Source organism: Neopsephotus bourkii, unplaced genomic scaffold (assembly GCF_033783945.1).
Source record: "Neopsephotus bourkii isolate Nb327-2 ecotype Australia unplaced genomic scaffold, CSIRO-AGI_Nbou_v1 NB_936, whole genome shotgun sequence".
NCBI lineage: Eukaryota > Metazoa > Chordata > Aves > Psittaciformes > Psittacidae > Neopsephotus > Neopsephotus bourkii.
The window spans coordinates 681,795-703,915 of NW_026901430.1; the positions used below are offsets into that span (position 1 = coordinate 681,795).

At 42.2% G+C, this 22,121-nt stretch overlaps 1 protein-coding gene across 2 annotated transcripts in view; it reads right to left on the reverse strand.

Annotated features, from left to right (window-relative positions):
• Window positions 1-3,493: 3,493 nt before the first annotated feature.
• The window catches only part of RNF128 (ring finger protein 128), a 39,263-nt gene continuing 20,635 nt past the window's right edge, over window positions 3,494-22,121 (reverse strand). For both annotated transcript variants that reach the window (XM_061358004.1, XM_061358003.1), the window contains exons 2-7: window positions 18,291-18,538; window positions 11,686-11,757; window positions 9,843-9,925; window positions 7,294-7,390; window positions 6,350-6,515; window positions 3,494-4,910 (exon numbers count right to left, since the gene is read on the reverse strand). In XM_061358004.1, the coding sequence (XP_061213988.1) occupies window positions 4,792-4,910; window positions 6,350-6,515; window positions 7,294-7,390; window positions 9,843-9,925; window positions 11,686-11,757; window positions 18,291-18,538 (785 nt within the window). In that variant the 3' untranslated portion in view covers window positions 3,494-4,791. The remainder of the gene's footprint in view (window positions 4,911-6,349; window positions 6,516-7,293; window positions 7,391-9,842; window positions 9,926-11,685; window positions 11,758-18,290; window positions 18,539-22,121) is intronic.

Below are 22,121 nucleotides of genomic sequence, written 5' to 3' on the forward strand. Positions count from 1 at the left end.
GTGACAGCTATTCAAGATTATTTGCAATCTGACTTTACTAGAAAGGGAAAATGAATGAAAATGAATTACAAGTTACTGCGTTAGCCAACATGCAGTAGCTAACCCAGATAAAACTTTAATATTAGAGACAAGGCAAACAGCAAATAGATACAGTAGTGCATTGTTCTTTATGGGGCAGTGTTTTCATTCCTTCCACCTAAAGTGACTCAGAGTAACAGACCTCAGCAGGTTCATGGAGATTTAGCAGCTGAACTGAGAGCAATTCTTGCATGGATGCTGCTTTTACAAGAGTGTTCCCAGAGAGAGAGTTTACCATTTAATTTTTCCCAATTAGCCATGCCCTTGGATATAGGAAATATCTATTAAGGATCTAACACAGGTCTTCTAATTCTGATGCTAATTGTAAGGAAAGATGCCCTTGGCATTTCCAACCCAGAGCTTGGCTTTTGGCGTCTCACACATACTGGACGTGTTAGAACACATGTTGCTTTCTTATGTAAAGATTTAAACTTCTGTAACTGGATAAAAATCTAACAGTAAAATGATACTGCTTGGAAAATGCCTCATTTGTTTTCCTCTCCCTTGGTTCAAGGTCTTGAACGTCTTTTTTCCAATACCCTCAGGCCCTGCATTTTTAACCAAATACTACTAAAATCCAAAGAGTGCCCTGCTATCAGCTTGGAGGAATTTATTTGTAGGCACTTAAACTCTTTCTTAATCAGTGCAAAATCATCCTACAGTCTAATCAATGCATTTTACAGCATCCATTTAGTGCTGTGGAATTTTTCTGTCACTGTATTAAGACCTCCTAGAAACGGTAAATTACATCCCGCAAGTAACAGTAGCCAAGATTATATAAATAAATAGCTAGATAAGTAAATTTTGGCTTCAGTCTACACAACCAACAGTTGAAAACCAGTGTAGAGAATTACATAGCTGTTAATTCACAGTAGGTGAACACTGCAGTTTGGTTTTAAGTTTCCCTTAGGGTCAAAATTAAATTGCCAAAGCCAGGAGATTTTCTTTCATCTATTCCAAAACACCAGCCATTACAGTCCTGTGTGAGTGGAACTCTATCCAAATCTGCACAGGAAAAACATCAGTCTAAACCTGGCTGAAAAGGCAGGGCTACCTTCTGAGCTGGTGTCTGTTAAACACAGAATGATACTACGTTAAATCACACAGCCAAGGTAGATGCGTATATTTATTTTGTCCCAACTGTTAGGTCATTTGACAAGTGCAGATCTTTCCATGTAAAGATTGAGACAGACATACTTCCATTGTATGGGAAGAGTCCAACTGCCCATTTGACTCCAACTGCATTTATATGTTTGCAGCCTCTCATAACAAGTTCTGCTTTTCCCTTGAGCAAAAATCGCAGCTGTAACTACATTTCTAGAGGAACACCTGAACATTTTTCTCATATTTTTCCAATATGAGAAAATGGCATTATTATGGTTTGGGACTTAAAATAAAATCCCACTGCTGTAACGCCTGGTTAACAAGAAAGCACAGCAATCCAGCATCAGGTGACAAGGCTTCCCCTCCTACGGGGATAAAACAAATCTTTCCTAGTCCCCCCTTGGAGAACATGCAAGCATTTGAGTGAAGTGTTTAGATTAGAGCTTTGCTGGGGGAGAAAGAAATGACAGCAGTGAGTAAACACTTGGAGATGATGCTGGAGCCTATTCTGCTTTCTCTTTAGGGCAGAATAACTGACGCATCTGTGTGACTCAACAGAGCCAAAAGGCACACATTTGAGAAACTGTTGTCACTCATGGGCACCTAATTTCCAGTGTCTTACAGTGTATATATAGCAAACTCCATCTATTGCACAATAACAGCAAGTTTGCATGGAACAACCTGATCTCCAGGCACATTTCTGTTTGCCTCTTGCTTAGAGAAAAAAGTCTATCATGCCATAGCGCTCTAAGCAGGGTCAGCTGCAGACAGCTGCTATCCATGGAAACTTGGAAATACAAAGTGTGAGTGGAGCTTTGAAATTTCTTTAAAGTAGGTAAAATTGTCACGACGTTCTCAAAGGTGAAATCCCCAGCAGAGTTCAGTGAAATAAGACAGTGGCTGTTTTTCCCCAAAGTTAGACAGCAAGCCCCAAGTTCAGTATCACAGACTCCATGCATGAAAGTTGCACACTTTCATTTTTAATCAAAACCCTTGCAGAGGGTCATACACAGCTGCAAAAGCAGAGAAGCATTACTTTCTTCGGCCTAGCAGTAGCTCAAATGCTGTTCAGGTACAAATGTTGCATTTATTCCCTTAGTAGTACTTCACATTTGATACAAGAATCCTAAAACCTTCCCAAAGATCAGTGTAAGTGCACTGGACTCCAAGAAAGTCCACATCTTGACAGAACACGTACACATCTAATCCTGTAGCACTGAGTATTGACATGAAATGCTGCATTCCACAGTACTCCACTAGTGAATTCCTTGAGAAAATTCTGGGTATCCACCTTACCCTTCAAAATATGAGTACTGGAAAAAAGGCAGATTTATTGCTCTTAAAAGACAGTAAGTAGAAATGCATGAATCCTATAAACAAAGCAGCCTAAATGCATAGATTGGAACAAAACAAAAAGCCAAAGTGCCTTTCAAAGTATTGAATTGATCTGAATCACACACACACGTGCCCTACCTTTTTCTGAAAGTCAAATCTTATTCCTATTAAACAGAATACTGGCAGATGATTTCATTTTCAGTGTAACAGCATGAAATTCTAGTACATTACAGCTTACACACTGCAATAAGTTTGTAAAATATTTTGAAATGTGAATGAAATTAAGTGTTCAGGTGCTGCCTGTTTACTGCTTAGCTGATTCCTTTCTCTGCTCTGCACTTCAGATGCACACAGAAGGGTGATCAGAGCAAAAATACAGTTTCGAGTGGTCTGATTGGTACTCAGCTTTAGATTTTGAGCCCACAACCAACCAGTGTTTCCTAGACTAGACCTGGAATTTAGCTAAAAAGAAGCACCAGATAACTACTACAAAACTGGCCAAGGGGAGTCACAGGTTTTTGCTACATCTAAAAGTATATTTCAGTACAAAGGGCATTTAATTGTTTTTAAAACATATTGCCTTACAACACAAGCATAAACCTTTGAGTAAGGGAGGGACACTGAGCAACCTGGCAGAGAAGTGAGGTGCAACCTGCCTGATCTGCAGAGTTTATTCAAGACTACCTTGTGCTGAACATGCTGTGAGGAACTGCCCAGAGGTACAAGCACAGCTCACTGCACACACCCTGAGCTGCTTGGATTTTGAGTACAGCTACTAGGCTTAAGCTTGTCAGTACCATTTCAATCCATGTAACAGTAGCACCCTGCACATAATTAGCACTCCTTATTCCAATTAGCTCAAGCAGGCACTGCTGCCTTTTGGCCGCCCAAGACTCATTCAGTTTTAGGGTTGTGAGACAGAGCAAATTCAACATCTATTGCCAGGTAAGAGCTGATAATCAACATTTAGTGGCAGTTAGGGTCATCAAAATATAGTTTTATTTACATTTTCATATTCAAATTCAATACAAATCATGAAATATTTACAACAATTTTAATTGTACTACAGCTAAGAAAATGCATTGCTTTTCCCCTCCAGATTCAATAGTACTTCATTGCAGGCTTTAAGACAAAGTTCTGCTAACATTAGAAATAAGCTATAGATACAAAGATAAAAAAATAAAGTGCATCCACAAGATGTCCTTAGTTATCTTCGCTGAGCAAGGCCCTGCACTTACTATTGAGGCACCCAGTGTTCCTCCTTGACCCCAGTTCAACTCCCCACAGATGACAGACCACTTCTCCAGTATGTTTACAGGACATCAGCTCTCGCTGCAGCTTTAGCACACAGGCAAGACAATGCAGAGCAACACTCCAGCATTTTTCAGAGGCTGGATCACTTTCTGAACAAAACACAGCAGGTCCTTCGGGAAGTACCTATCTTTTCATCTTTAGTTCAGTCTTTCTGAAGTCATCCCAGGCTCTGACAGCGCCAGGACACTGGCATATTGCTGGTGCTAGAGATGGCTCTAACTCCAAAAGCCAGGGAAGAGCTTTCAGGCTAATATTAACAGGTTTGAAAAACTCATGCAATTGTTCCATTTACAGTATCGTGCAAGTCAGATTTGGCCTGTCAGCTTGCAGCTCTCTTTTTTCTCCTTTAGGAATGCGTGGTTGGCAGGTTGGAGTTTAGAGGTAGAGAATCAATCGGCTTACTAGAGAACCAAAGACACTGTGGGAAAAATCCCATTTGACAGGCATTAGTTTGTACTTTCTCCTATCAAATTAGTGCACTGAGATATTAAATACAGTGTTGCTTTAACTGAACCATGTCTGGTAAGTAAGTATTAGACCAGATCAAAATTAATCTGTTTACAATGAAAATCCACTTGAATTAAAACAATAAACAACAACAAAAAAAAGTCAAAACAACTCCCAGGAGAGACAGCTATGACAAAGAATGTTTCTCCGTATTTAAATGACTCAAACACTGAAGAGAAGCTTTGCTGAAGACAGAACTTTTTGTTTAGTGTTAAAATCTGATGTTTTTCTTTATATTTAAGATGGCTTTATGTGAAGAGTGCTAAAACTAAATTCCACATGGGAGACACAGTTTTAAGAACGGCAAACCATACAATTATGATTTGAACAAGTCCATTTTATCTCAGCATTGCCAAGGCAATGTTTTTCCTGCTACAGCCTTGCAATGTTTCATACACATGCAATGGCAATCGGCAGCTCCTTGCAGCTTACACCAGGTCACTGGGAATGTTCTTAGGACCTGACTTCACGAACTTGTATTTCGTCTGCCTCAAAGCTTGGGTTGTCAGCATGTGGAAGGGTATTCACAGCAGGGGGCTGGGATTCATTGTTCACAAGATGCGTGTTGTCATCTGTCCAGAATAAAACCAAGAAAAGACAAGTTAAGAAGTGATACAGACAAGCTTTACTACCTTAAAGCACACCATGCTTGCTTTATTTCCACAAGCCCACTGCAGTGGTCTTTTCCCAGCACTTTTCCTGCAGAGTGGGAGGTCCAAGGCCATGCTCAAACTACTGCTCTTCTGCTACCCCACGTTACTTTGTGAGTCCATTCTTGACATGACTAGTCATTTCTAGAGGTATCTGCTCTGCTCTTCACTTCTCAGTAATGCTGAGCAAGCCTAGGTTGTGTGCTCAAGTGGCAGAAGGCCATGTGAGGCTATGAAATCCATCTATAAGGAGATAGGCAATTCTCATACAACATTAGGGCTGCTGAAGACAGGCATCAGGAGCAACTTCTGGAGACAAGTTTCAGGATAAGCTGTGGAACACAGGCTGATTCAGAGAGGAAGGCCTTCTTCCTACAGACTAAACCTGTTAGGCTGATGTTACATGCATGTCCTTGCCTCGTGAGAATACACAAGGGCATGAACCATATAACTAAACCATCATCACTTCAAGTTGCTTATATGGATACAATTTCAGCTTCTGATGTTTAGCTTATAAGAAATGCCTTCTGCGCTACCAGGGTACCTAAATGGGACGTTCCCATACACACATCACTTGCTGGAGCAACGTGTCCCAAAAGAGGCAGGCAGCAAATCCCATGCTTTCCTATCAGCTAGCCTTCTCCCAGGAAATCTAAGACACATTCAGAGCATCCCCTTCATCTTGTAAAGGTTCCTTACTCTGCTTCCCAAGGCCATTCCACAATCCAGAGTATAGTTACTTACATTTGTTTACCTGGAGCTTTTCCATTTTTAAAAATCAACAAGAACACTGAGTGTGTGTTGGCAAAGTTAAACACTAAAAAGATTTTCAATTGGTTTGCTCTTATTGAAAAATATAAGGTAGGTGGAGAAGCTGGTAGTCTTTTCCAATTAAGATTCTCTAAAAATGCTCAAAGATGTTCAAGCCTTGGCAAAATCTGGAATTCAACTGAAATATTTTTCATCTTTATTTTGCATCATCTGCAAGAGCAGAACTGACTCCCCAGAGGTTTTCTGTATGTAATTAAATAAAGTGGACAGATCTGGTGACAAAGCAACACTCACTCATCCCAGTGAAATCTCCAAAGAGACAACAAGATGAAGGACACCTTCAGAAAAATCTCTTTGGCTTTTAAGTAGTAAGCCTCTGATTTTCAACTACTCTTTTCAAAGACTTAGGTTTCAATTTACATTTAGGTGGTGTTAAAGAGCCAAATGCTAAAACAAAAGACAAGATTATTATTACACTGAAAAACAAGATATTTAAGCACTGCAAGCTGTTAAGGTAAATACCCCTAACTCATGGCATAAGCAACAAAGTGCAATGAAATCTATCAAGAAAGATGAAACTGTAGACGCACTTTCTGATGGTGCATGTTCCTCCAGGACAGATCCGTCTGCTCCTTGTACAGAAGCATATCCAGATGATGCTGTTTCACTACGATTATCCTCTTCAGCAGCTGAAGACACATTTGATCCCTCACTGGATACTGTGACTTGCACAGACTCAACCACTTCTACAGCCTCCTATGTGGAATAAAGGAGAAAACATTTAGGCTGCATCTTTTCAGGAGACCAGTGCCTGTAACGGCTGGAGCCTAGTGAACTTACACCCAGGGAAAAAAACAAAAACTAAAATTGGAAGAAAGCTCTGTTGTTAACCTCCAGCATCATAGGTGAAAAACAGTTACTGCCTATTTGAGTGGGAAGTTCAGATGAAGCTTCTGAATTCTTCAGCCAATTCCAGGAAACACAGATTCTTCCTTCCACTCAGTGCAGATCTCCCTTCCCCAGGCGAACCCTGGCATACATTTAGCTGGTCCAGGCAGTGCCAGGCATTGGCAACATCTTCCCCTGGTATCTGCCACAGCTAGCATTTGCAGAACACATCAGAAATTCCTTATGTATCCTAGGAAATCATGTGGCTCCAGGAATGGCATACATGCCAACACATGCACTTTTCAAGGACTCCAGGCACTTAGTAACTTTATAAGGGCTGGTTACAGGGACTGAGTTGCCAAGTCTGCCTGAAGCTTAGAGAAACATCCTTAGCTGCGAGCACAAGAGTTAATTCTTCAGTCACACGTTATAATCGGTTTTGGTTGACATGCTGCCAAAGGTTTTAGATGATAGCAACTCGGACCAAGTCAGCTGCAAGCTTCACAGCAGTTATAGCATCTCTACACTGACATGGCAATGCCTGTACTTACTACCTGTGCTCTAGAAGCACCATGAAGTAGCTCATATGTGGTTATTACTCTAGCTTAATAACAGCATCTGCCACTAAGACAGTCTCATGGCTTACCTCAACACCCAAAACTTTGAGTATGTCACACTTGCACATCGGGCATGTCCTGTGTTCCAGAAGCCAGGGGTCAATACAGTTCTTGTGGAAGAGATGGCTGGTGGAAGAAGGCAACCACGAGTTAGGTTTCACACCGGGAAAACTACTTATGTGGCAGCTATGAAGGCCCATTTAGAAATACCAAGAATTTATTTATTCTGTTACCCATCTGAGAATGGATTACATTATTTTTCTCTCTCAGCTTGCTAAACTTGCTGGAATTCAGCATTACTGTCTTTGCTACATCAGCCTTAAGCTTTTATTTTTCTTATTCTTTTGTTTTAATCTGTGTACAATACATTCCCAGCTGATAATTTAACCAATACAAATAGTGACATCTCAGTGCTAGCTTTAAGGTTAAATTCTGTCATGCAGATGATGAAATAGCACTTGTTTCTATAAACCTATATAGAACAAAATCATCTCACACAGTTATGCCATCAGATAAAATGTACTCCCACACATTTACTTTGTCTATGCAGTCACTGTGTATTCTAAGTGGATATTTAGCAGGCTGTGTACTCAAGGAAGTAAATATAGTTCAGCCATTACAGATGCAAATGTGCACTTCTGTGAAGACAATTCTACGAGTCTGAATTAAGCCACAGACTTTGGAGAATGGCTTAAAATCCTGTAATCTGCTCATTCCCTCAGCCTGAATAGAAACAGCAAGACAGACAGGCACTGCTCAGTATTAACCAGAACTCTATTATGAGACAAGTGCAGAAATCACCACATCCAGTGCTCAGTATCCTACGCCCCAGACTGATACTAGCATTCTCCAGTTCAGCTCACATAGCCAGCGCCTCCTTCCAGCTGCACCAATGTAATGTCTAGAGTACAATCTGAAACTTCCTTGATGCGTGACTATTTTGAGTACTTGGAATTGATATTGGTCTTGCGTACCTCTGCTACTATAAATGCCTCAGTCTGACTATCTGGACAAGAATGCCTTCCACAAATACACACACCCCAGCTACTTAGATAGCACCGATGTGACTCACAGGAGCAGTTGACTGCTTGTTTCTTTCACGGACAGAGCTAAATGCTTTCAACAAATAGGGTCTCAGTGTAGAGGTCAATATCAGTTTAACTCATGTGAGAGAATCTACTATGGTTGATACTGGCAGAGGTCACCACTTCTGAAGGTTATCAACTAAATGCAGTGATCTTAACCCTAAGAGCTACATTTGGGCCAAAGAGGAATGAAACATCACAAACGTATGTAAAGGCAGTCTCAAGGCAAAGCATAAAGAACACATTCAAAAGAAGTTACTCTCCTCTTAACCTAGTAAGTCATGCTTTGTTTGCAGGTTCATAGGAAGATTGTCAGTTTATAGAGAAGTCAGGTCTTCTATCAGCCAAAGGTATCTAGAGCCTGTCTAAATGCTTCTGTACTTATGGGACTGACTTCATTGTTAACAGGACTACCCAAGAGAATAAACCAGACAACTGAATAATCATTAACACATGCTTGAAAACTTATTCAGTTTTGGTGTTTCCTAAACTACAAGATTAGATCAAGGAAGTTTGTTCATAACAACTTAGCAGGCCAAGCTGGTGTTACCAAAACAGCTTAGAAGTCCTACTGCTTGGGAGCGGAGAAGGCTTGTGCAAAACGGTAACCTGGCACAAAGGTAACCCCTCCCCAGATTTTACAGTGTTTGACAAATAACACTGCTCAACACACAACAGCAGCTACAGTTTTTTTCATTCTTCAGAACTTGATTTTTCCCCCATGTCAGACTTTTTCCAAGTGCTTTGCTGTAACCTTTCCCAAGGGGTACAAAGCCTCTTCCTACACAAAATATGTGCAGTTCAAATTGCAGCTCGCTGATTTCAGAAGCTTTGTCACAGCAGTCCCAGTCAGCAGGCACAGTGGGAAATCCCACAGAACAAGTTTCCTTAAGCCCTGAGAAAACATCATTGCTCATCTTGGGAGCAATCAAATTAAAGTCTTAGTGCTACAATAGCAGCCTTCCACAGAAGCACAGCAGTGAGATAAAATAGTTTAGAGTTCTAGAAAAATAAACTGCTGTAGCGCTGTTTTGGTCTCTATTTCAGATGATGCATACAAGAATAGAAATGTTTTCTTCTGAAATACAAAACTTGGCATGGTTTAACAAGTTCAGTGGGAGCTTGACCCTCTTCGCAACCAGTAAGCTAAGTGAAAAGAGACAGTTTTGTCAGTTATCTACAATTTATAGGTAATATTCTTATACACCAGCAAAGGAATAAATCTGTAAAAAGCCCTGGCAACTCTTGGAGAGGGATGTGGTTCTGCCAAGTTTCACTTGCCAATGCACTCATAGGGAAAGTTATGAACATAGGCCATTAGGGCACATGCGAAAGTGTGAATTTAGACAGTTCCAGTTTTCAAAATACTGTCAAATTCAATAATTCTTGTCATGCAACAGCTCAGTTAAAGTTTGATCATTTTTGTTAATACAGCAGAAGGAAAAACATGCTTCCCAATTTTGGATTAAGGGGCAGTTTAGAAAAGAACTTACTTGCAAGTCAGAATACGCACTACTTCATTTGGCTTGTACAGCTCAATGCACACCACACAGCTATCTCCATCAGGACCAGTTTCCTAAAATGGTGAAGACAAACAAATCATAGAATAGTTAGGGTTGGAAAGGACCTTAAGATCATCAAGTTCCAACCCCCCTGCCATGGGCAGGGACACCTCGCCCTAAATCATATTACCCAAGGCCTCATCCAACCTGGCCTTGAACACTGCCAGGGATGAAGCATTCACAACCTCCCTGGACAACCCATTCCAGTGCCTCACGACCCTAACAGGAAAGAATTTCCTCCTTATAACCAATCTAAACTTCCCCTGTCTAAGTTTTAACCCATTACCCCTTGTCCTACCAGTACAGTCCCTAATGAAGAGTCCACCCCCAGCATCCCTATATGCCCCCTTCAGATACTGGAAGGCTGCTGTCCATCAGTTCTGTGGCACCATCATAGAAGGCCACCGAATTGGTCAGGCAGGATTTCCCCTTAGTGAAGCCATGCTGGCTGTCACCAAGCACCTTGTTGTTTTTCATGTGCCTTAGCATGCCTTCCAGGAGAATCTGCTCCAAGATTTTACCAGGCACAGAGGTGAGACTGACTTCTCCGTAGTTCCCTGGGTTTTCTATTTTCCCCTTCTTGAAAATGGGGGTTATATTTCCCTTTTTCCAGTCGTCAGGAATTTCACTTGACTGCCATGATTTTTCAAATAGGATGGACAGTGGCTTAGCAACTTCATTCGCCAGCTCTTTCATGACGTGGGGATGGATTTCATAAGGACCCATGGACTTGTGCACATTCAGGTTTTTAAGATGGTCTCTAACCAGATCCTCTCCTACAGTGAGCCCAAGGGCTTCATTCTCACAATCCCTGCATCTGCCTTCAAAGACTTGGGTGGTGCAGTCAGAGCGTTTGCCACTGAAGACCGAGGCAAAGAAGTCATTCAGAACCTCAGCCTTCCCCAAATCCAGGGTAGGCAGTTCTCCCTGGAGAGAAATAGCTTCTGGAGAGGGCCCACATTGTACGTAGTCCGTCTTTTATTTGATACATACCTATAGAAGCCCTTCCTATTATCTTTCACACCCCTGCCAGACTCAATTCTAACTGGGCCTTAGTTTTCCTGACCTGGTCCCTAGCTTCCCAGAAAATATCTCTGTATTCTTCCCAGGCTGCCTGTCCTCACTTCCACCTTTTATAAGCTTATTTTTTCCCCTTTAAGTTTCCTCAGCAGCTCCTTATCCATCCACGGAGGTCTCCTGGCCCTCCTGCCAGCATTAACAGACTTTGAAAGCTTCCTTTTGAACAGCAGATTTACTGCAAAGGGGACTAAGGTAATCTAAGAAAGCTCCTGTATATAATCTTATATAAACACATTGTGTAGATTACTCATAGTCAAGCTGACACTTGAACAGAAGCACTGAAAATCTAATCCCATGGTTTAGAAGTCCAGCTGCAAACCATCACTGGATTATTTGAGCCACTACTGTAGAGGTTTATAAACTTCTACCTCCAGTTTTAATTACAGAAAGAATAGCCAGGGAAGCTGACTAGCTGTATTAGTTTACCATTAAGCATCCATGCCAGCAAATTAGGACCTCTCGCCTCAGCAAGACCACAAATGAGCAGCTAAAAAAAGTAATCTGATTTATAAGAATGTGCAAACTGGAAAGTCTTACACCTGTAAAAGGACCTGCTGAAAGAGGAACATCTCTGAAATGGACAGCTACAGGCTCAGAGAGACTTCTGCATCCTGCTCCAGTGGTAAGGATCACTCTACAGGTTCTGTGCAAAGGGTGTGCTGTAACACTCAGGAGGTCACAGGATCAGTCATACCTTGTCCCCTTGCTTCAGGGTGCGCAGCTGTAGCTGTTCAATGGCCTTCTTGGCTTTGGCCTTTAGTTGTCGCTGTAAAAGAAAGCAGTCCTGGTTAATTAAACATAGTAATTTTTCTCTGAAGTGGTGGTTACTAATACTTACCAAGGTGTCTACTGCAAGCAGGCACAGGCTTTATAGCCCAGGAGTATCAAAACCAGCCAAGTAAGCATGACCACACTATTTAGAGACAACACAAAAGAGCTTTGGAAAATACTGATGTGGTTATTGACTCTGGATGACACACCAATAGGGCATTTGCATATGCTTTGTTGTCACCTAACCTTTTCATAAAGCATGGGAATGTCAAGAGTTTCTTCTTTGAGAAGATACAAGATGATACCTTGACAACATTAGACCTAGCCCAAAAAAACAGAAGCCTTCAAATTGATGTGGTACAGAAGACTGAACGTTGAGTCTGACGATCAATAGTTTTAACTACTCACTTTATAACAACATCCTGCTACAAATTCACATCCTGGTGAAAGGTGAGATTCTTTACCCATCGGCTCAGCTACCACCAACACACCCTGAACTAGTCCTCTGCCACGACAGAGCACACAAACACATCAGGAGCCTCCTAACACCAACCACTCCAGTCAAGTGGAAGAACATAGTTTTATCTCAATACTGGTTATTGGTTCAAAGTAATATGCACAAAGGAAAGTGAAAAAATGAAATAGGCTGCTTGTCACCCTCCCTGTGACACAGGGTGTGAAACAAATGAAATTATTAGCCCAGGGGGATTACAGGACAGCTTTAATGAAAGCAGAGAAGAAAGCATTCCCCTTCACGTGATTATTTGCTCACTGCTGTTGGGCTAGCAGGGCAAAGATGGACAGACAGCAAAGCCCAGCTTGCCTGGCAACTGTTGCTGTTTAGCTGCATTGAAACACATTTAATTAGCACAGGAGCCAACATCTCTGTTTAAAGGTCACAGGTTGGTGGGGTTCCACCAACACAGAGAATGTAAGTGTCCTCTCCCTCCCTGGTGCACTGCCTCAGGACACAGAGGTACATGGGACAGCTCTGGCGCTGCCATCGCAACACAGCACTTCCCTTAGGGACAGACCAGACACAAGCTTTGCAGCTCACCAAAAATCCTCTTTCCCAATTCAGCTGCTCAGTGCAGGAACCCCACACTATTAGCATTCCACCATTACTTATCTATGCAGTTCAGCCCCTTTATAAGAATCTTTCCTGGGATGAAGGCGCAGTGCTGGTGGCACAAGCACAGAAGGAACAACAGAACATGGAGGGCTGCTGCTGACACCCAGCAAACTCAGCGAGAACTGGTAATTCAAGTCTGCATAAGGTTCCCTGTGCTGAAGCAGTTAATGGCAAGCAAGTTGATTTATATGGTCCATGGGACCCCATCAAACAGTTTTTGTGCAAAATGATCCATCTGTATATAGTGTTGTTTTGGGGTCCTGAGATGCAGCATCAATGTGCATGCTTTGAGGATTTTAATACTTGATAGTTATTAGCAGTTATCAAGGAAGAGATACAAACAATCAAAAGGTGAAGAATGCAAACAAGCTTTCAGGTTTGGGGTTTTTGTTTGTTTGTTTGATGTTTTTTGGGTTTGGTTTTGTTTTTTTTTAAGGAACAGGAACTAGTCAGATTTTCTTTGGAGCTTGCACAGTTCTTCTGTTGAAGACATCAATGCATGGTTCTGTATGTCACTTGAGGTTGAGTTTGGAATGATGTTCACTTTGTCAGTGTCTTGGACTGAAGCCATAAAGAAGCAGCATACATCCATCTCAGTACACACTGAGGTTCCCAAAAGTTTCAGCAGCAAATGTGGTAACATTGACACAGCAGGAGTGCAGCAATAGTAGTACTTCTCATACACTGCCAGAGCTGTCTGTCATCACTACTCATTAGCAATTGAAAACTAAACTTTCTAGGAATGTACTCCCTCCTGCAGTATCTAATCTACACATCTCATGTCAGGCCAAGCATATTAGACAGGACCCAGCTGGCTGTATCATTAATAATTTACTGGAACAATATTTTAAGTTTTGCCTGGGCACAAGTTTAATTGCTCTGCATGAAATGCACCAATGGCAGTGTCACCTTTAACACTGATTTTGGTAAGTACAGGAGAACACCCCTCCGGGGGGATGGGAAAAGGTGGCAAGAGGAAGCTTTCTATTGAATAGCCCACCGGGAGATCCAAGACACCTGAGCCTGGAATGTCAAAGCATTTACTGAAGCCAAGTTTTTCAAGCAAAATGTGAAATGTTCCGCTTCTAAAAGCACCAACCTAGCAAATATAGGAAAAAATAGCTAAGTTGAGGCAGGGAAAAGAAGAGGAATAGAAGATACTACAAAACTGGCCAAGTCCTGGATCCAATCCAGAACCTGGCATGTTGAAGGAAGTAGAGAGGTGCCTAACTGGGAAAATTGAGTTTTCTGTTGCATAGTCCAAAATGTTTCCTAGTCCAAAGCTGCTGATTTTAAGGGCACCTTCCTGGTATCCTGTGAGCATAGTCCTGGTGATGCAGACCAGCAAGCCCTAAGGAGGTCAGGAGCTCATGCTCTTCTCCTGTGAGCTAACAAAGTTCTTCTCCACAGGTAACTACTGCCATGAAAGCAGCTTTGACTTGTGGGAAGTTAAGCAACTCGCCTCCTCCAAAGCCATTAATTAGGTCATTTCTCAGCTGTAACATCTAATCTTTACGAAACCAATGGAAGTGAAAACTTGAGCTTAAGTTAGAAACCAGGCCACAGATAACATCACTGGCCATTTTGCATTATTAAGAAAGGTTAATATATTGGGGAACTGACTTTGCCAGTACTCTGCTAACTAGAAAGTTAGCAAGCCTCCTAGCATGCTTGCCTTGTTTTTCCATCTTCTTGCCCACAGACCTCACGATGCAGTAAGATATCACAGAGGTGAGGACTTGAATTTCAAGCCCAGATGAAAATATGCATTCAGATAAGAACTAGCAGGTTGTAAACAGTTTAGCTAACTGGCTCATGAGAGAAAAGCTACCCTATTTTAACTCAGTGAGGACAGATGTGCTGTTGAAGTTACATTTTCACTTGGACCACAAGGCACCATGACTAGTTCTTCTCAACAGTCACTCAAATTCTTAAAGAATCTCTTTTGCACAGGTTTATGTTCCTGACTTGTGTGCAATTCCTGCTCAAACTGAGTGAGAGACAACTGCTGCCTTCAAGAAAAGCCTGCAGCAGAGAACATATTTAAAAGCCAGGTTATACATGACCAAGCCATCCAGAAAAAGCACCTTCACCAGAAGATGAAGAAGCAAGTAGTCATCCCAAGAAGCATAGAAACTGTATTGACAAATTTTAAAGGTACTCAGCAGCCTGGCTGTATAAAATAAGAGAAAGGCACTCCAAAAAATCTTCAGACTAGTGCTTTCTGAAGATTCTTCTCAAGCCAAAAGAAAAGGAAAAACACTGCCAATATGGTAATACCTGGAAGGCATCCAATTCAAGCAGGGGTTACTACTAATTCCATGCATGAATGAATGAATCATGTATCCAGCCAGGCTCTTTTTTTTAAGAGCCTTTGCAGAAGAGACAAAGCATCTAGAAAATGGTCTCCACTCTTCCTGTTCTACCCTTTAGTGAGCAAGTGGGACTCAAGTTCCATTACGCTTTGCAGTCCAGGGTGAGTGCTCCCCAGGACTGTGCCTCAGTCCACAAGAATGAGCCAAATATCCAGGAACCTGGACATACAAGGGATAAGCTGCAGAGCATGATTATCACATATAACAATTAGCTCATCACAGCACTCTGTAGAGCAATTTGAAAGTGCTTGCTTCAGTTCAAGTGGTAGACTGACACTTTAAAAGTGTCCTCACACAGTAGTGATGTAATCCCACAGGGAAGGTCAAAAAGCAGACAGATACTTTGAAGAGCAGAAACACTGGGTAAAGGGATGCATTCAGAACAGCAGTTCACTTCAAAAAGAAAGAAAATGTGTAATACCTAATTATCAACACTCTTGACTGCTTCCTGAAGACATAGGATCATAGAATAGTTAAGGTTGGAAGCATCTCCCCCCAAAAACATATAACCCTTCAACATCTGTGCAATAAAAGACAAAAAACAATCATTTACCCCACATAACAGGCTGAAGTCCAGGCAATCTGAGTTTCCAAAGGGCTGAACAATGACGGGAAAGCCCATGACATAGTATACATACTGATAAGTTGTTTGACTAATATTCAGTATTTCAAACCAGTTAGAAGTCTCAAACTTTGGATATACACTGAAGATCCAATCACCTGGCTAACAGGGAACACTGATATCATCACCTTTTGGAAGTTCACCTTCACTACCAAGAACTTCTTGTTATTCTTTGCTTATCTAATCATTGTGAGGGCAGTTTTTATGTGCCATGGTATGAAAACAATAAAAAACAATCCTGGATTGTCTTGAGTTTCACTTTTACAAAACAGTACATTTTTACCCCTGATAGCAGAGAAGCTTTCTTCTACTCTTATACTTTATAAAACACTTTATAAGGCTCCTTAATTTAAGTTCAGCTGAAATCATGTGGAACTGGCATGCCATTTATCAACATTATTTTTCAATCTACAGTAAACTCCTTGTGCACACAGAGCCCAAGATAGAAATGGTTTGCGAAGGTGCTAGCCAAGCAGACTGGATTTTCCCAGTACCGTCTGCCACTGACGCATTAATTACATTTGTAGCTTGCTGAAAGCCTGATAGCTCAGAATAGAGCTGGACTTCCACAACTGCTCTGTTAAATACCTTCAAAAGGAAGAAAAATTTTCATGTGATGTGATAAGTAGCTCTTCTGCCAACCAGCTTCTAGGGTGTCCAGTTTTTCCTGCCCAGGTCTGTTTAGCATTAAACAGAGTTGCCACACTAGGGTAGATGACAGGGAATGAAAGAGGGAATCCATCATTCATCTCAGTTCACAATGTCAGCAAGAGGACAGCATCAAGTTAAAGTTCCATGCCATCCCTCATGAAAGGTATTAGAGGCAACTCTGTATTGCATCCAGGAGTGGCAACACTACCTCCCATAGGCAGATTTCACATCCAGTACTGCTTTTCCATCTGTTCCCTTATTGTAGCCTCACATCACTTCCATGTGTGGCATAACATTAGAACATGCTATCAGGCTAAAACAAAGCACCTAGGTGAAGCCTAGTCCAGAAGTTGGGGCAGATGCAGCTTAGACAAGGCACAGATACAGTTCAGCTCACTGTTACATCCCTAGTTTCAGTAAAGATAGAGCCAACTGACCATAATCCATGAGATTACACTTAGACAACAGGACTTCAGAACAGAAACTCCACTGAGTTAGTTTCTGTGATTACTACAGAACCAAGCATTCAACTCCAGGAATACTGCTGTCATTCACCTTCACTAGTCTATCTGCCTTCCAACAACAATAGTTCTGCATGTTAACCCTTCAAATAACCCAGTCCTAAACTGTTACAGAAGCCCGAAACTGGGTTGATTTTCAACACCTGTATCCAGCTTCTAGTTTCACCAGCTTATTTCAGAAGGATCTTGCTCAAGGGGCCTGAAACCTCCAAGACAGCAGAGAAGCTGTAGGACAGTAGGACAGGTCTTCTGCAATGGCAAAGAAGTCTGTCCCTATAGCCACTGATCCAGAGATAATTCACATACTCTGAGCCCAAGCTAGAGTGCAATGCCCATGCTATTGCTGTCTGTAGGAGAGTACTCTGTAAGAACTTCTGAGTTCAGGCAGGTCCTGCAAGAAGCACTGCGGACACTAATGGTTTCCCTTGCAACACAGCCGTAAGGGAACAGCTGAAGTAAGTACTCATATCTAAGCCACTGATTTCCTGTTCCTGCTGCTGCCCATCACCTTTGACAGATGTCATACCAAGACTTTCTTCTCACTTTTAAGGCTTTTGCTTAAGCCCTGAAGTGGCAGGTATAAGGCAGGTCTGATCAGATTGAAGACAAAACTGGAAGCATTAATCCCATCAGCTTATTGCACAGAAGGGAGTTACTTGGAAACTTAACTCATTAGCAACTCCCTGCCTGGGGTTTAAAAAGAACACAATTTAACAGTGCTTTTTATCAACTCCTAATTGAGGCTGTCAGTGCAATTCCCAGGAGGCTTTCAGTCAGAAAAGCAGCAGCTTCCCAACTTGTGGTCTGCAGAAAGGCAGCCAAAGCCATGTACTGTTTTACAGACACATTTGCAGTCGTGTCTCACCTTGCAGCTAGCACATAGGCAGTGCTACGTGGGAAGTGTGAGGGTCAGCTAAAAGCAGTTCAGCTCTCTCACCGCCTCCAGTACATCAGCATTATGGCTGCGCTGCAATTCAGTTGTAGGAGACAAAGTTCACTAAACACAATCAGTTGCCTTCTTCAGACAGTTTACTTTTTGTGGTCTCTTTGGAAACTTCTAAGCTATTTCAAGATCTGTCTCTTAGCATTTTAAAGGTCACACTCCTTCCTGGGGAATGAACAAATGCAGTGATTTTGGTGTTCAGTGAGTATCTTGCCCTCAAGATCCACAGCATGGAGTCTCAGGGGTATGAAAGAAACCCTCAACAATGGCACACACAAGCTCACCTGGTTCCTGGACTGGGCCCTGGCAATCCTGAGTCTCCGAGCAGAGTAAAAAATAAAGTAGCCCATGGTTGCTGCTGTGACAATGAAAAATGACACTGAGGTGAAGAAGATGGAGTACTGGTTCATCCAAGGACCGTGCTTTTTCCCCACTTCAATAACCATAGTCACTTTCATGCCACTCTCAATCCGGTGTAGGATCTCCATGCCTTTCACATTGCCAATCATGATTGCAACGATGCTTTCAGCACCTGCAAAGGAGAAGAGGAATCCATGCTCAGTTCACAGATGTTGTTTGCAAGTCATTGTCTTAGATGTTCCAGTTCAAGTGCTAAAAAAAGACTGGAAAGTTTCTAACTACCCCTTGCAAATTCAACATGAGCTGACAGAATGTCATCTCCATGTGCTTGTTCAGCTGGAAGCTGTGTCCCATTACCTATAAGCTGCAGAAGTGAGCCATATTTAGAATTCATTCCTCTCCACAGCATTTCTCACTCCCATATAGGACACAGACTGTCATTATTTTAGATTCAACACTTCCATGATTTACATTTTAACATACCTTTGATCTGTGTGAATTTAAAAATGAATCCTACACAATCACTAGGGACTGCGGCAACTCCAGGAGCTCAGAGGTGCCAGATACACCACTGGTGGCTTAGGCACCCTTCCTGCTGCCTTGCTACTTCTTTAACACCTCTTTCCTAAATTTGGCAGTGCTGTTGAGTACTACCCCAGACACTGAGCAATCGAAGCCATAGATCAGGCATTGCTTTGGATTTTCAGAGGAAGTGACTAAAATTTCCTTGTAAACTGCAAATGATGTAGGTTTCTAATGCAGATTTAGAGGGAAGCAAATACGGAGGTGTGCTTGTCTTGGTGGCAGTTGGCAAACTCCATCCAGATTTTAACAACAGATTTCATTTACTCAGTTGAACATCATGACAAACCACCAGAGGAACCCAAGGGGTTACACAGTAGGAAGAAATTTCCAGCAACTGTGGTCACCAAGTACAGGCCAGAGCAAAGCTGCTTCCAGTGACAAGCAAGTGATTGAGGACACCTGATAGATACTATTTGCAATAACTTTGGGCAGTCCCAATAGAAGAGAAATGCTCTTAAGTGGAGGAAAAAGAAAGGTGAGGGGTGGGGTGTCAGGGGGCATAAAGGGAGACAAGTAAATGGTCACTGGCTTCTCTCTAAACTAAATCCAGAAGTGGTTCAAAGACTAGCCAGTCAGGAATGTCACTGCATTAAACCATCATCTCCACAACATTCATAATAGATACGGCACAGTGAAGGAAAGAGGCTGTTACAGAAGTGCTATTTTTAGCTAACCTCCCACCCAAACACTTCTCAGTGGGGGGAACAATGTTTTTTCCCCTCCATAAGGAGAAATCTTATCCAACTTTCAGCTATCAAGAAAACCTAGAATAGCTGTTAAAACACAAAGGCTCTCATTTCACCATCATTTCAGAAGCACTCACCAAGTTTTCCAGCTTGTTCACATAATGCCTTTGATCCAACATGGCTAAGCAGGATGTCTAGCAACTCTCCTCAGTGTGACTAAACTCATCTTTTATTCAGAAAGCTCCTTGTAATGAGAAGTACATCATACAGAGAAGAGGGGAAAAAATAAAACAAACAAAAATAACAGCCAGACTGCAGCTTCTGTTCTTCGTGATAAGCTAGGGCTTATACATCAGTTTTAAAATGAGCTGGAGTCAGGTGTTAGGAGCAAGCAAACATGGGTCAAGCCAGAAGGTGAGAATTACTTTCATAAGCATGAAATGAAGCGTGGAAAAACAGGCTGTGACAACAACATAAAAAGCCTGCCAAAATAAGCAAAAAAGCTTGTTCTGCCTTATTCCCCTTCACTTCTGTGTCTCACCAGTCAAATATAGCTTGTGGTTACACGCAACACAAGATGTAGCGTAGGGATTCCTGTTAACGAAATGTCACCATCAGCCTGCAAAACCATTTCAGCTACTGAGCCATCGGTTGTGAACAAATTTTACCCTTAAAGAAAGAAAAATCTTCCATGTAAGTTTCAGGCTGATCAGCTCACCAGGCTGTCATTAGACAGTTTTAAGCCTTCCTGACATTTTTTCCCACCAGCGACTTCTCTCACAATTTCATCTCTGCTTTAAACACGTGAGTGGTCCACTGGTAGCTTTGACACTGAAGCAACAAGGGCAGAAGTGGGAGAGTGGTCATTTCCATCAGCACTTGCAGTACTCCCTCCCCCTTGTACGCTGATGCCCATCACTGGGGCTGTGCTCCATCTTCAATATTTTGTAATGCCAACTCTTAGGACCAGTGATTAATTTCTAAAGGCAATTACAGGGGAGCTAACCTGGCATCACATGAGGTTAACCAAATGCCTTGTGCCAGCAACAGGGGAAAGGAATCCAGAAACTGCACCTACTTTCTGGCCACAGGAATTTAGTCACATCAGAAGCTCCTTTTGGACTAAACATGTCTCTGGCACCATCACACAAGGCCTGTCATAAAGGTATCACCCCTACCTGGCAGAAAACAAGGCCTCCTTCACCTGCCAAGAGGAGATTCAATGATGCCCTATTAGCCTGAAGCTAAGACAGAAGCCCAGAATCCATGTTTAGTATTACTGCTGTGCTTTTAGAATAAAACCAGCTAGGGACATCCCCTATCAAGTGCTTCCTGAGCTGACAGATGGGTCCCATTGTGACAGGTACTGAAACATGTTACTGTGGCCTTGAAACCACCAACCCAACCAGAGGCCTCTGACAGTGCTTGGGCATCTTAATGGCAATGAGGAGACAGCATTGGAATAGGTTGGCCAGAGAGGTTGTGGAGTCTCTTCCCCTAGAGTATTCAAGAACTGTCTGGACACAATCCTGAGTAATGTGCTCTAGGTGACTGGCTTGAGCAGGAGCTCGGACAAGATGACCTCCAGTAGTCCCTTCCAGCCTCAACCATTCTATGATCTGTCTCAAGCCATAACAACTGCCCTGAACTGTCAGCTTCCCCCTCCAGACACCAGCAAAGCAGGAGGAAAGGCAGTTATCTGTGCATGGCAAAAACTTCACACAAGCTCCTCACCTAGGTGTCAGCTTTTCTGATTCAGGTAACAGTTTTAAGGGTCATCAGAAGGCGAGGTTAAGCTGCTGCCTGTTTAGCTAATAATGACCTCATTGCTAAACAGAAGCAAGACCTGTTTAGTTAAACATTTCCAAGCCTCTCTCCTCACCCATCTCCTGTGAAACTGGGGAAGAGGAAGTTTTTCAGATCTTCAAATACAGTTTTGGAGTTTTGCAGAAGGTATCTCCCAGATCATAAGGCAGCACACTGGTCAAAGTCTGAAGGATGCTGTTTTGCAGATATGGGCTGGCACAGATGAAGCACAAGAACTGGTTTGTCGGCATGGGGAAGAGCTGGGACACAAGCACATTTGGCACACAAGGAGAGTGCATGACTGGGATCAAAGTTTTACCTTCCTGTATCAGGTTTACTTAGATGCAGAGTGGAGTTGCATCTATTTATACCAGTATAAGTACCTATATTAAATTCTGCCCTGCAAAGACTTCACTTGTTCTACCATTACACTTCTGCTCCCCGTAAACATGAAGTTACAGGTTTGGCAATTCAGTAGAGAAATACAAGAGGTGCACAGAACACAGAGCATTAACTTTTGCACGGTAAGCACCTACCTTTTCACATTTATTAAGGGTATTATTTTAATCCAGTGCTACTCCTGTGTGTGTTACAGAGCAATCTATTCTGAACCAAGCAAATTGTAGGTCCTGGGGAACAGTCACCCCATAGACTGCAATGTAACCTCATCAATGCCTT